Below are 15,106 nucleotides of genomic sequence, written 5' to 3'. Positions count from 1 at the left end.
AACAGCGTGAAGACGAGCTAGGTGTGAGGCAGGAGCACCAGCCCAGAGGGGAGAGCAGTATTCCATTGAGCTGTGGATGAAAGCCTTGTATGTGGTGAGGAGCTCAGGTGTGCCAAGGAAGGACTTCGCACGACGGAGGATGCCCAGTCGGCGACTGGCTTTGGAGGCCAGATTTGAAATGTGGTTTTCCCAGGAAAGATCATGGCAGATAGTGAGACCCAAAAGCTTGAGTGACAGAACTTCTTGGAGAGGATTATTCAGAAAGTGGATGGGAGGGTTGTCCAGTCGGTCTTTTCGGAGAGACCTTGCTGCTTATTCAGAGCAGGCTGATTGGTCTGTTGTTGCAAGTGTCTGTTTTTGCACTTTTTTTGTGTAAAGCGGTAATGTTGGCTGATTGATTTCCAAAGAGATGGCAAATGACCTTGAGCGAAAGAGAGGGTGAATATAACAGAGAGAGGGTGTGATAGAGTGGCAGAGCAGGATTTTAGGACTTGTGGGCTGATGCCGTCTGGTCCAGTTGCAGAACCGAAGTCGAGGTTAGACAGCCACTTCTCAACCTTGTATCTTTTTGACTCATATCAAAATAATGTCCACCTCTTAGGGTTATGTCACTGATAATGATAATGGTACATAATGATAGCATGTCAAACGCAATTTTTATGAATCTCTTCCGTGGCTTTTTATTTATTTACCATTGCACTTCAGTATCTGTCCAGGCCATCACTTTTTTTTACCAATTGAGCTGTTGTCATCAAATCTTCAACAAACCTTTATTATGAGAATATGGAGAACACAAATGAATAAAATGTAGAAATATATATATCTAACATACATTACAACCCCGACATTCGTGTTCCTAACATTCGCTGACCCCGAATGCTTGAAATGAGTACTTCAAACTAACATTGATGACATAGCCTTGGGCATCGGTCACATGGAGAACTTTTGGTATCGACTGATGCACACGTTTTTGAACATTTCCTGTGGTTATCACATACCACTTCTTCCATGAAACGAAGCTGAGCGATAGCTCAAGCCTGTGCATGACCTAAATGTTTGCCTTAACCATGTGGTTCTTAATTATGAAGTCTTATAATATTAGAAGATTGTTGGGAAAGTAGAGGGTTGATGCTCAGTTCAGAGAAGGTTTTTGCACTATGTAAATGGTTTTATTAGAATATCCAATTTTATCCAACTTTCTTTGTCCTCATAGGTACTATGAGTGGTGGTGGTCGACAAGTGATTAAAGGCAAGATGGGCTCAGCACTAGTTTCTGAAGTCGATCAAGGAGAGGTATGATTTTTAATTGCTTATTTCATATGCGTTTAGAGCAATTCCCTGGCCTCTTTGCTTCAATTCCCTGGTTTAGAGCAATTCCGCTTGCGGGGAAAAATGGCCTCTAAAGGTGGTTATATATGCGTTTAGAGCAAATGCTGATCATATTTTAAAAAATGTTTATAAATAAACTCAGATAATGGAAAAGGAAGGAAATGGGTGGGATGAGTGGGGCTGGGGTAGGGAGAAAAGCTTATTGCCAGTTGAGAACAGGTGGATATACGAAGCAAGGGAATGTTGAGTTATGTAAGGTTCATGGTGATAAAAGATAGCAGGTTGGGATGTGGGTACGGGGGAGAGAGAGGGGGTTACATGAGATGGTGGTGTAATGTGCAATTGAATACCAAGCGGCCTTTTGAGGAAGAATGGACTGAATCACCTTTGGAGGATGGTTCCACAAACAGGGAGTAGGTGGAGAGGAAAGATTGGACATGTGCAGTGAGTTCGGATTTTACGAACTTAAGCAGGTGGGCGCTACTTGTAGAATTTGTGCATCCTGGAGGAACTGGGTAGGGTTGTTGGGCTGAGAGCAGAAAAAAAAAAAGATTGGAGGAGAGGCAGTGGAAGAAAGGCCACCAAATTTAATTGTACATAATTTATAGACATACTCACATGATAAATGTACGTACTTCATAGGAGTACTCAGTTGAAAAAGAAAAAAGAGAACTATGCTGCCACTACGTGGCGTTTGGAGCCAACGTTAGCACATTATGTGCAGACAGACAGGCGAGCAGACCAAAATGCAATGCCCTCTCATTTGGCGAGTGCTAAAACAAGAAATAAAGGATAAAACGTTTTTCCATTTGGGAAACTAAAATGTATTAGGATGTTAGATATTGTTACGTGCTCCTCCCCAAACCCCGGTCACGGTGTACCTCCGAGCCCCGAGAGGAGTCACGGCAGAAAGATGTGTTATTCTGTATGTCAAAGATCAATGGTGAAACCACACCAATTGTTACCAACAAACAAGTATTGTATTAAGATCACACAAGAATAACAGTACAACAACAATAGTAATCAATTGTACAACCAATATATATTTCCTACGATGGTACCATCAGGTTCGTACAATATAACTCACTGTGCTCCAAGTGAGCGAAAAGAAGAACATTCCCCAATGTCTCTATTCCGGCATCAAGCCAAAGTCGATTCCGGCTTCAAGCCAAAGTCGATCCACTCCAGTGATCGTCCGTACGATGTCGTATCGAGACCAGAATCCCGTTGGGTTGGCAGTTACACTGCCAAAGATGGGCGAAGGTGTCCTCGAGAAGCGACGGGGAAATCACACCTTCAGGTATGGACGTTTGACGGCTCTCAATCGGCGAACCGCAGATTTCCCACTCAAAAACCACGTTACACACGCACACCAAATTAACGTCTGGATGCGGTGAGAATGGTTGAAGCGAAGTGAAAAACCTTGAGCGATGCGCAAAGCGCGCGAGTCAAAATGGCCGACGGCCCGTTCTCGTGGCGTAACGGCACTCCGATGATTCTCGTCGGAATCAACCGCAAAACCTGTCACGCAGGTTTATCTGTCACAGCGATAACAACTCTGTCGCAGGAATCCCTTTCCCGGGAAATCCACAGTTCACACGTGACCCCCGTTCGCCAACGTTCGCTCAGGACCTTGAAGCAGCTTGGCTTCTTGTCCGACTCACTCGCTCCGCCTTCTCTTCCTCTTCTTCCTCTTCGTCGTCGTCCGGTTCCGGTTTCATTTAAAACATTAACTTTTTTACCTTTTGAAAATAGTCATCTCTATCTCCCTTAAACGACAACAATAATAGTACATGGAATCAAAAATGTTTACAGTGGATGAAAACCACAACAACGGAAGTGACGAATCCGTAACAATATGTGATGGGTGTTTTATCTCGACGGATGAACCAAACAAACACATGGGTCCAGAGTTAATATGACTCGTGTATTGTAGCCAACATGACGGAATCTCAAAACCGGCGAGACAGGTCACATGACCTGATATCCGCTGGTATATCACGTGACTACGCAAACAGCACATTTTCACCTCAACCCCAACGGTTAAACATTACAGTCTCTGTAATAAGGGGATCAATGACAATTAAAGGAGAACGGACACGACCAAAACAACTTTGCAGATTTTGAAACATAAACATATCTTAAACACTTCTATTGAGTTCATTTCACAAATATATTCGCGGTTTTATTAGAATTTGTCAAAATATCGCCGAACAAGCAAAATCTGTTTTGTCAAAACCGCAAACCGGAAATGACGTTTCCGAAGTAACCCAGTTTTTTGTTCTTAAAGCCTTGTTGGCTTCGTGACGATCAGAACATCGCTTTGTTTTCGTTACGATCAGTTGGAATCATGCCCAGTCGTTGTGTGGCTGCTGCTAGTGTGTGCCCGTACATGCGGGGAGGTACGTGGACATACGTACGTTGACGTACGTACCAAAAATAAGGCCTCACTGTCCGGAAGTTCGCATATCGCAGTTACGATTAATCGCAAATTAGTTTTAATGGCCATGTATTCAATTTTCAAACCGCGAGGCAGAAACAACAAACACACACGGTTCCTTCGCTGTAGCTTGACCGTACGTGCAAAGAAAAATTAAAACTTGCATCGTTCCTTCGGTCTTTGCTCTCGTCCTTCGCCGTTCTTTCGCTCTCGTCCTTTGCTGTTCCTTCGTTCACGTACAAAACTTATGTGTTTGCTAAATAAATGGCCATAACTTGGTAACCACTTGTCCGATTAATAGCAAACCTTGAAAAGGCACATCCTCAGGTCCCCAGAAATATACCTGGCAAGTTTCACTTAGATCGGACCAGTGGTTGTTGAGAAACAGCGGTCACAGACATACACACAGACACACAGAGATTGCTTGCATTAGAGAGTGCTATATAATGATACAATTACAACTGATACACCTGCAGTGCTGCACTAAGTCAATAAAGTCGTACTTCGTTTGTGTTTCGATCCATTTCTTGCCTCACGGCACCGAACATCAATTAAATATTAGTTATGTATTCCATTGACCAGAAAAAGAAACTTTTTCAATTAAAAAAGAGACATAAAAATGAATACCATTCAGTATTTTGGAGGCGCCCGAGATCAAAATCGATCGCCATTGTGTCTGTGTCCGACGATTTCTCTTCTTCACTCTCTGGACGGTATGGTTCGAATCTGTATGGGAGAATCGAGTGTGATTCCCCAAGATTATTAACTTTCTCTTCATTTTCCGCATCAGATTGGTCAGAAATATCGCTGATATCCAGACTTACGCCACTATCGGAGTCGGTGTCTGCCATTGTTTACTATTGCGCAGTCACATCAGCTTCCTCCGATGACGTCACATCGTGGAGGGCAGATTATCGCGAGATGCTGGCCGGCGTGAGAGAAATCGTCTGCTATTGGCATTTTAAAACTCGGATATCTCACGATTCACGCATGCTAGAGCAACAATTTTTGTGCCAAACTTAATCTTTTTTGTTGCTACAATTAATTAATCTTAAGCATTTGATGTCTATACTCATGTCCGTTCCCCTTTAAGCTTAGCAACCAATAAACACAAAATTTGATCAATGATGTCTATGCATTAAAGTGTTGGAACCTGTTCAAGTTCCCATCAAATCAATTCAAACTTAATATCATTCTGTTGGTTGCAAAGTTGGATAAGTATCTTACTATAATTCACCAAATGTCCGTCTGTCTGTCTGTCTGTTCGAAAGTACCGTAAAAACTGCTGAACCGATCGCAAAGATATTTTGGGTGGATAATCCTGGGATCTCCAGGAGCAAAATAGGCTATTTAGTTTTCCCAATTTCAGCTTTGGTCTCCAGCATTCTCAGGTTTGGACCCCCGCATAACATTCGCGTTCGCATGACGTTCATTGTTCTCATTGTGACGATGTTGTTTTCCTGGGTGCGCGCACAAACGGCTGCACCGATCGCTGCACAGCTGCACCTGCCACGATCAGGACACGGGTTGAATGCCTGCCTGAGAGAATTCTAACCCATTTCAACTGAAGGAAACACGTATCGGGAGTACATACGGCATAGCGATTGTGAACACGATTATCGATCACGATTCACGACCACGATCATAGTGTATCGATCACTGTGGGACATTTGGTGAATTATAGTAAGATACTGTTCAGATTTTGATGATTTGCCTGTGATATGATTTAACGGATGTTTATATGAATCGTTTAAAATAAAAAAAGCCTTCAATTTCTGATATTTTACCTTTTCATTTGGGCTTCCCCAATTGAAGCCCCGCCCATAGGGTGGGTACAGTTGCTAGTATTGTATAATTTCACTCATTATATATTTAACATATTTAACATTAACATATTTTATTCCCCATGGGGAGTTCTTGACAGAGCCAAGTCTCCATTTTTTTCATGAAGCAGTTTCAGAGATTTCGAGGTGCAATTTTTCCCGTTTTTTCCAAGATGGCACCTGTACCATGTAAACTATGACGTCATAATTATCATTAAAAAAACTCGAGATGAGTAGTCGCTCCTATTGTGAAACCGTTATGGTAATCACTCAAACTGTTGCAGAGAAAATGAATTTAAAAGAAAAGTTGGCCATTTTGACACACTCCGGTCACATGACCGGAACGGGTTTTACAATCCCCGTTACTAGTTAGGAGCAGAACCTTGCTGCAAAATTTCAACTGGATCAGCCCAGCAGTTTGGCAAGAAAAGTCGAAATAGGAGATGGACGGATGGTGTACGATGACAATACCTTATCTGGAATTCACATTCTCAATAAGCTAAAAATAAACTTAATAAAAGCAATAGGGTACGAGCCTGGTAAGACTTTGTACCCAAATAATATCCCCTCGCCCAAAGGAGTGTTTCCTGCTTGAACAAACGCCGTGTTAACGTGTATAAATAGCTTATCGTGGCGTTTCGTAGGCACCCCTACCAGAAGTAAAAATATTATAAACCACAAACATGTACGATTACCTTTTGGAGCAGTTGCCACTGCTGTTTAACACTAAACTGAAACTCAGGACACCTGATGTTCTTGAGGAATTCTATGCTTATCGTGTCCATAACAGACCAACGGACCTGAGCCTGAAATTTATATCTCCCAAAGAGAATAATATGAATCGCCCTTCCTGCCGCTGCTGTAGGGAGTGGGTGTACTCGTTACTAAAATGAGCCCGAGCAAAGCAAGTGGCATTTTCAAATAATTTCAAATATCTGTAAGACTTCAGTTGTGAATGTAAAATTGTAATTTGTTTTTCAATGCAAGTCCATATATCTCTTTTCATTGATAACACAAAGTGGAACTTAGGTTTTTACCCTCGCCAGAGGAGATGGTATTGCATTTGAGTCCGTTTGTCTGTCTGCCTGTTTGACCGCATAGAATATGATTTTCTCTGCAACCGTTGGGCCGATTGACAGGAAATTTTCACCATAGGTGCAGATCCTCATGTATAATTTTTTTATGATAATTATGATGTCATAGGTCACATGGTATGGGCACCATCTTGGAAAAAGCCGAAATATTTTGCACCTCTATCTCTGAAAGCGCTGCATAGAAAAAATTGAGACATGGCTCATTGTAAAGAACTTTCCATGGGGAATAACATATGTTAATTATGTCATAGGTCCCTCCATTATGACGTCATAATTCGACAAGTACAAAACTTCATCCGATCAAGATGAAATTTTTTGAGCATCATCTAGGGACAAATGGTGGGGGAAAAAAAAAAAATGACGTCATCAGTCACGTGGTTCAGCCGCCATATTTGTTTTGACACAAAAGCCTTAAAAACCACTAAAACACGTCCTGGCGAGGGTCTGCAATCTCTGATTGCTCTTTCTTGTTTGGAAATGGAAAAAGCAGCTTTTTTAAATTGAAAATCACTGAGTCTACATTTTACAAACAGCAAGGTTATATGGCAGTGAGGTCACTTGCTAGAAATATAAAGGGACATATATGGGCATTGATCAAATCAAAGGTCAAATAATCAAAGGAATAAGGTCAAAGGAGCCAAGAAGAGGAAAGGAGGAACAGTAGAGCTTTGATGGAAAGTTTGACATTATGGAAGAGAGAATAATTAGGGACAGACAGAAATCAGAGACTTCCTGTGAGAGGAGTGTTTCTGTTAAGCATACAATTTTTGGAGCTACACCAGCCACCTGACTGGAGAGTTCAGTGATGTCAGATGGAGACCGCAAAAGTTTTGAGTCGAAAGTAAAACCTTTTGATTTGTAAAGGCAGGATGATGAGTGAAGGAAGAATTAATAGGGAAGAGTGCAATTTGAGTTGAAACAGGAAGAAGGATAATAAGATGAGTATTAGGGTAGGAAGCAATGGAGGGAAGAAAGGAGATAACATGATAGGCTTGACTCGTCAGCATGTCCTATCCGAGGACTATACAACCACAAAATGAATACCACACAACCAAAGCAAGCAAGTAAGGATAGGAATGGATTCACAATACAATTAACAGTACAACGAACAAATCACAACAGTTAAACAATACAAATCCATTCTGGTATATTTCGTTGTTTGAAGAGGTTCTCTGTGAGCTGCAATAGAACTGCGCACTCATGAAGAAACTGCATTCGGAAGATCAATGATTGGTAAAATCACGTTGGTATTTGAGTATGTGAACTGGATGCTTAAACAATATTCCATAACCTTTGTGTCCTTTCCTTTTCAGATGGAACGACTGGAGCAGGAGATGGAGCAAAAATGCTTGGCGGTGCAGCACAATGTAGCAGAACGTACTGACTTGGAAACACGTGTGCCGAACCTGCATAAAAGTGTTTGTGACATGCAATTCCAACTGGAGAAAGCAGCAGCAGCTGTTCAGGTTACTACGGCAAAACATTTTTTTGCCTTTGTCGTCATTGTCCACACCTGTGATTGCTTGTGTTATTCTATGCTATTTTTTTTACTTGTCTATTTTTTTAAAGGGGCTTGTGGAGCAGGAAAAGGCACTGCAGACACAGGTGAAAGAGCTTGAAGCTACGACCAAGGCAGCAAAGCCAGACCCCAGCAAGTTAAGAAAAATCGAAAATGATGTGCAGGCTTTCCACAAGGGTAAGCTAGAGATTATCCACTTGGTTTTGAGGAGGATGTGAATACTAATGTTCGCTTGAATTTGATTTTGTATTGTGTAAGAGATCTGGGAATGATTTACCAAGTCGGTTTAAGTTGAAGGAAACTGCAAGGGCTAATTATTACTTGGAGAAATTGAAAAACAGAATTTTCTGTTCAAGAGCGAAAAGAGTTTTAACCAGCAATTGTTTTTGCCCAATCAGTTTTATCTTAAGGTTGGTGTCAAACTTTATTCATCTCCCCTCGTAATGATTGGGCTTCCAAATTACACAGGAAAATGAAAACCATGTGTCCAACCACAAATCAGACAAATGAAAAAGGAAGTGGCAAAATTGACAGCAAATGTTGGTTTTTGCAATAAAAAAAAGTCATATTCCTTTGATGATAAATGTGATTTGATCATACAACTTGTCTTTGAAAAACATGTTGGACAGTTCATACTTGTTGGGACAGAGGAAGGCACCACCCAGTTGAAAAAGCCACCATCAAGAGGTTGTCTTGCTCTTTGTCATAATTGCCTTGATCTTAATAGCCTTACCTAAGAGCAATCTCTTTTGGACCTGTATCTTTACCCTCGGCGATTGTGAGCGCTGCTTTTGCTCTTTTATCCTTGAGGCATTCCGCTATTAAAAGCATTTCCTTCACCGAGCTGTCAGCAAGCAGAGGCAATAAAAAAGTAGATTTTTGTCAGCGATGTTAGACACGAGCCTTTTTTAAGCAACGCACTGTGCTGTTTAAGAAATATATTCCATCCAATTTTTTTTTTTAATGTAGCTTGTACAAAGATTTTATTATTTTGGCATTGCCTCATTTTTATATTGATATGGTTTTGGAAGACCCCAGGGAGTCACATCCAACACATTAAAGGAACCCTGGAGTTTAGATATATCCACAGCATTTTGTTTCATTAAATGACCTCTCCCCTTGTATCATTAGACAGGGAAATGTGTTGTGTTTGTGCAACAAGATATGAACTCACATTGTTACTTTTATTTTTCTTATTCCCCTCTCTCTGTCTCTGTCTCTGTCTCTATCTGTGTGTGTGTGTGTGTGTGTGTGTGTGTGTGTGTGTGTGTGTGTGTGTGTGTGTATATGTATATATACACATATATAATTTACTCCTATATATATATATACAGTGAAACCTTGACTTACGAGTTAAATTCGTTCTGTGACCGAGCTCGTAACTCAATTTGCTCGTTTCTCAAATTAAATTTCCCCATTAAAATGAATTGAAATGCTATTAATCCGTTCCAGCCCCCCAAAAACCACACCAATTTTTTTTGAAATATATATATATAAATATCTCACGCTTTATATTTCACCTGTATGCAGCATACAAGTTGGCAGGATGGCCTGGACTGGAGGTACGCACACTTGACTCTAAACTGTCCAGCCTGGGTTTGAATCCCGACCCAGCTATAACCTGTCATGTCGGTGTTTCACAGGCAGGGTGATTCATCAATGTGTGTACCGCTAAACTGGGCGCCTCGTTTGCGTCCCATTAGTTGTTGGATGTTAAGGATCTCACCGTGTCTTCCACAAAGAGAAGGCGAGCTATCGCCGGCACTCTGAACAAGTTGTGGCCTGGCATGCTCTTCTCCTCTGCCGTTATATACGTCCTCCTCGGCATCTTTTTCCAGAAGAGCCCTGTCTCGTCACAATTGAAGATTTGTTGGGGGATGTATCCTTCGGCTTCTATCAGTTCGGCAAAAGTTATAATAAAATCTTCAGCTGCCTTCACATCCGAGCTTGCTGCCTCACCATGCCTGACGACGGAGTGAATGCCGGTCCTCTTCTTAAAATTATCAAACCATCCCCGACTGGCTTTGAATGACTCTTCCGATGCCTCGTCCGTTGATGTTCCCGCCGTCTGCTGCACCAAATCCCCGAAAATGTCTCGTGCCTTCTCACAGATGATGCTCTCGGTCATGGTATCTCCTGCAAGCTGCTTCTCCATCAACCACACAAACAACAACTTCTCCATCTCTTCATGGACAGAGGTCCGGAGCTTTGAAATAATCTTAACGCCCTTGGCTGGCGTTATAGCCTTTATCGACTCTTTCTGCTTCAAAATCGTACATATCGTAGAAGTACTACGATCGTACTGCCTCGCCAAGTCGACAACACGCACACCTCGCTCATGTTTTTCGACGATTACGTGTTTTATATCCAAGCTCGCTCGCTCGTAACTCAGATCTCGGCTCGCATCACAAAGCAAAAAATCGACCGAGCGACGGCTCGTATCTCGGAAAACTCGTAAGTTGGTGCACTCGTAAGTCAAGGTTTCACTGTATATATATATATATATATATATATATATATACATATATATATATATATCTGTGTGTGTGTGTGTATATATATATATATATATATATATATATATATATATATATATATATATATATATATATATATATATATATATATATATATATACAGTGGAACCTTGACTTACGAGTGCCCCAACTTACGAGTTTTTCGAGATACGAGCCGTCGCTCGGGCGGTTTATTGCTTTGAGATGCGATCCGAGTTACGAGCTTTCGCCACCCGGTCACGTGGTTATCTTGCCGTGCAAGTACAGTATCTCTGTCGTATAGCGCTGCATTTTTGTTTTCGCATTTTGGTTATTTCGAGTTTACGCCGCCAGGTGGGTTCTGGTCACGTGGTTATCTTGCCGTGCAAGTACAGTACGTATCTCTGTCGTATAGCGCTGCATTTTTGTTTTCGCATTTTGGTTATTTCGGAAAATTTCTTAGTTTTAACCATGGGGCCTAAGAAAGTGAGTGGCAAGTGCAGTGCTGAGAAGAAGAAGAGGATGATGTGCTTGGATATAAAACACGCAATCGTCGAAAAACATGAGCGAGGTGTCGAGGAGGACGTATATAACGGCAGAGGAGAAGAGCATGCCAGGCCACAACTTGTGGATATAAAACAAGCAATCGTCGTGTTTTATATAAAACTTGTGCTTGGATATAAAACACACAATCGTCGAAAAACATGAGCGAGGTGCCGAGGAGGACGTATATAACGGCAGAGGAGAAGAGCATGCCAGGCCACAACTTGTTCAGAGTGCCGGCGATAGCTCGCCTTCTCTTTGTGGAAAACACGGTGAGATCCTTAACATCCAACAACTAATGGGACGCAAACGGGGCGCCCAGTTTAGCGGTACACACATTGATGAATCACCCTGCCTGTGATTCACCCATGACAGGTTATAGCTGGGTCGGGATTCAAACCCAGGCTGGACAGTTTAGACTTTAGAGTCAAGTGTGCGTACCTCCAGTCCAGGCCATCCTGCCAACTTGTATGCTGCATACAGGTGAAATATAAAGCGCGAGATATTTTTATATATACTGTATATTTAAAAAAAAATTGGTGTGGTTTTTGGCGGGCTGGAACGGATTAATAGCATTTCAATGCATTTCAATGGGGAAATTTGATTTGAGATACGAGCAATTTGAGTTACGAGCTCGGTCACGGAACGAATTAAACTCGTAAGTCAAGGTTCCACTGTATATATATATATATATATATATATATATATATATATATATATATATATATATATATATATATATATATATATATATATATATATATATATAATGGCAGACATATATAATGAATACCACATATATAATGAATACCACAATACCACATTTCTGACATTATGAACTCGTGTTCCTCCTTGAAAGTCCGCGTCCGGTCTGAAGAGGACGCAGGCGTCACATGCTCGCCGCTTCTTCGACTGGGCCACTGTCTGTGGCTTGCTTTTTTGGTGGTCGTGCGGATTTTTTGGCCATTGAGTCTGCCCTCCGCATAGTCCCAGCTCTGCTCCCTGCTTCGCCTACCCGGCTCCTTCGCCTGCTCGCTGTTTCCTCGGGCACGCTCTCGTGGGTTGTGTCCTTCGCAGCGGTGTGGCGGCGGTTTTCCCGCCGTGATCTTGATTTGTAGCGGCGGTGGTTGATTGCCGCTGCATTTCCCGCTTTGCCGTGATCAACCTTGGCCTCGTGATCGTCTCTTTGCTCCTGTCTGCCCTCTGCTTGGTCCCGACTCTGCTCCTGGCTTCATCTACCTGGCTCCTTCGTCTCCTTCGTTTCCTTGGGCCTGCTCCCGTGGGTTGGGACCATTGTTTCACCTCCTCAACCTTGGCCTCGTGCTCGCCTCTCCGCTCCTGCCTGGCATGGCTCTGCGGTACTCCGCCGCAAGGCTCCTTCTGCTCAATACCTGCTCCACCCCATCATGCATCTCTGCCATCAAATCAAATGGACTCCTTCGACGACCCAGGTACATTCACCGTGGCTCTGGTCGTAAGTTTGTATATGTACAATCAGGTCACTCCATCCCCGTCCTCTGGTCGGCTCAGCGCACTCCCACTCATCGTCCCAGCGCACCTAATCACGGCAACGCACAAAATCGCACCTCCTGCCTGCGAACCCTGGCGGAATCACCTGAATTCATCCCCGCTGTTCAAAACAACATCAAGCTCACCCTGTTCAACACCCGGTCCCTCAACAACAAATGCCTCTTCCTCAACGACTACATCCTGGATAACAAACTGGACTTTCTCTGTCTCATCGAAACCTGGCAACAACCACTGGACTACTACACGCTCAACCTCACCACACCCAATAGATATTCCTACGTCAATAAACAACGCTCGGAGGGCCGAGGTGGTGGAATTGCCGTTATCCACCGTCAAGACATCAGGACCAGCCTCATCCCCATCGCCTCATCCTCATCCTTTGAACACCTGGCTTTTAAACTCTCTGGTCGCACGCAGTCAGTCATGGCTGTCGTCTACCGCCCTCCCAAACCACACCCATTATTCCTGTCTGACTTCTCCTACTTTCTGACCCAGCTATGTTCCCTCTCCCCCTCAATCCTCCTCCTTGGTGATTTCAATATCCACATGGACTCCACTGACTCCACAATAACCACTGACTTCACTGATTTACTCACTTGCTTTAACCTCACTCAACATGTCAACTTTCCTACGCATATCCGTGGTCACATTTTGGACCTTGTCTGCTCCACTGGATTAATTTTGCACCATCTCTCTGGCTCCGACCTCACCCTCTCTGACCACTTAGCCATCACTATGACCATCAACATCCCCACCCCAACACCAAGACATTATCGCACTATCAACTTCCGTAAGCTAAACGCTCTTTCACCTACCTCATTCTCATCCACCCTCTCTGAAAAAATGTCCACTTCTCCCTTCATTGACCTCCACACCCCTTCCGACCTCACTGACTACTACAACCACACTCTCTCCTCCTACCTTGACCAGCTTGCGCCTGTAAAAACCAAAACAGTTTCTTTCACCCATTCTGCTCCCTGGTTTACCCCTGAACTCCACCTGATGAAAACTCGTGCTCGCCAACTTAAAGACTCCGCAATAAAACAGGTCTCACAGTTCACTCACAAGCCTACAAGGACCACCTACAACACTACAAAGATGCCCTCTCCCACGCCCGCTCCGCCTACTACTCTCAAATTATCCACTCTGGCTCCGGAAACCCAAAAGCACTCTTCTCGACAACAAACAAACTCCTACGCCCCCTGGACACCACCACCCAGTCATTCACAGTAGACAACTGCATCTCCCTTTCTTTCTTCCAACGCAAAATTGACAACATCTACAACAGCTTGACCACCGCCGCACCCACTCCCCCTCCAACCACCTGCCCCCCCCTTATCCTGCCTTCCCCTGTCTCAATTCTCCCTGGTCTCCCCTACTGACCTCTCTGAACTCCTCATAGGAATGAAAACTGCCACCTGCACTCTTGACCCCATCCCCTCCAGCTTTGTCAAGGCCTCCCTCCCTGCTCTCTCTCCACTTATCATTGCAACAATAAACTCCTCCCTGTCTACAGGCATCATCCCACCATCCCTCAAAATTGCTGCTGTTACCCCCATTCTAAAAAAACCTGGTCTAAACCCTGACACCCTAAATAACTTCAGACCCATCTCCAACCTACCCTTTCTGTCAAAAGTTTTGGAACGCGCTGTAGCCGCTCAACTCAAACATCACCTCTCTGCCAATAACCTGTATGAAACATTCCAATCCGGATTCCGCTCCAACCACAGTACTGAAACTGCTCTCCTCAAAATCACCAACTACCTTCTCCTCTCCTCTGACGCTGGCAACCTCAACATTCTCGTCATCCTCGACCTCAGCACTGCCTTTGACACCATCGATCACACCATCCTCCTCACCCGACTTGAATCCACCTTTAACGTTACCGGCACTGCCCTCTCTTGGATTAAATCATACCTCTCTGACAGACGCCAGTTCATCTCCATCAATAACTGCAAATCCCCCACTGCTCCCCTCCCCCAAGGTGTCCCCCAAGGTTCAGTTCTTAGCCCCCTCCTCTTCATCCTTTACCTGTCCCCCCTCGGTCACTTAATCCGCCGTCATGGTCTCCAATTCCACTGCTTCGCCGATGACATCCAGCTTTTCATCTCCACCAAGTCCGTCTCCACCGACACCCACTCTATCCTGACAAACTGCATCTCTGAAATAAAATCCTGGCTTCAAATCAACTTCCTCAAACTTAACTGTGATAAATCTGAAATAATCATCATTGGCCCAAAAACGCTCACAAAATCCACCCATAACTTTGCCCTCAACATCGACGGTATCCCAGTATCCACCTCCCCTCTCATCCGGAATCTTGGCGTCATCTT

At 43.5% G+C, this 15,106-nt stretch overlaps 2 protein-coding genes across 5 annotated transcripts in view; both read left to right on the top strand.

The window, feature by feature from the left end:
* Positions 1-15,106, top strand: part of LOC144891290 (uncharacterized) — a 981,422-nt gene that overhangs the window by 64,045 nt on the left and 902,271 nt on the right. The gene's annotated exons all lie outside the window — the stretch shown is intronic.
* Positions 1-15,106, top strand: part of SMC4 (structural maintenance of chromosomes 4) — a 138,324-nt gene that overhangs the window by 53,003 nt on the left and 70,215 nt on the right. For all 4 annotated transcript variants that reach the window (XM_068127361.2, XM_068127329.2, XM_068127342.2 and 1 more), the window contains 3 exons: positions 1,214-1,293; positions 8,000-8,152; positions 8,256-8,382. In XM_068127361.2, coding sequence (XP_067983462.2) covers positions 1,214-1,293; positions 8,000-8,152; positions 8,256-8,382 — 360 coding nt within the window. The remainder of the gene's footprint in view (positions 1-1,213; positions 1,294-7,999; positions 8,153-8,255; positions 8,383-15,106) is intronic.

The sequence above is a fragment of the Myxine glutinosa genome, chromosome 1 (assembly GCF_964187855.1).
Source record: "Myxine glutinosa chromosome 1, kmMyxGlut1.1, whole genome shotgun sequence".
NCBI lineage: Eukaryota > Metazoa > Chordata > Myxini > Myxiniformes > Myxinidae > Myxine > Myxine glutinosa.
The sequence above is the reverse complement of the archived record's forward strand: the minus strand, read 5'-3'. Positions and strand labels throughout refer to the sequence as shown.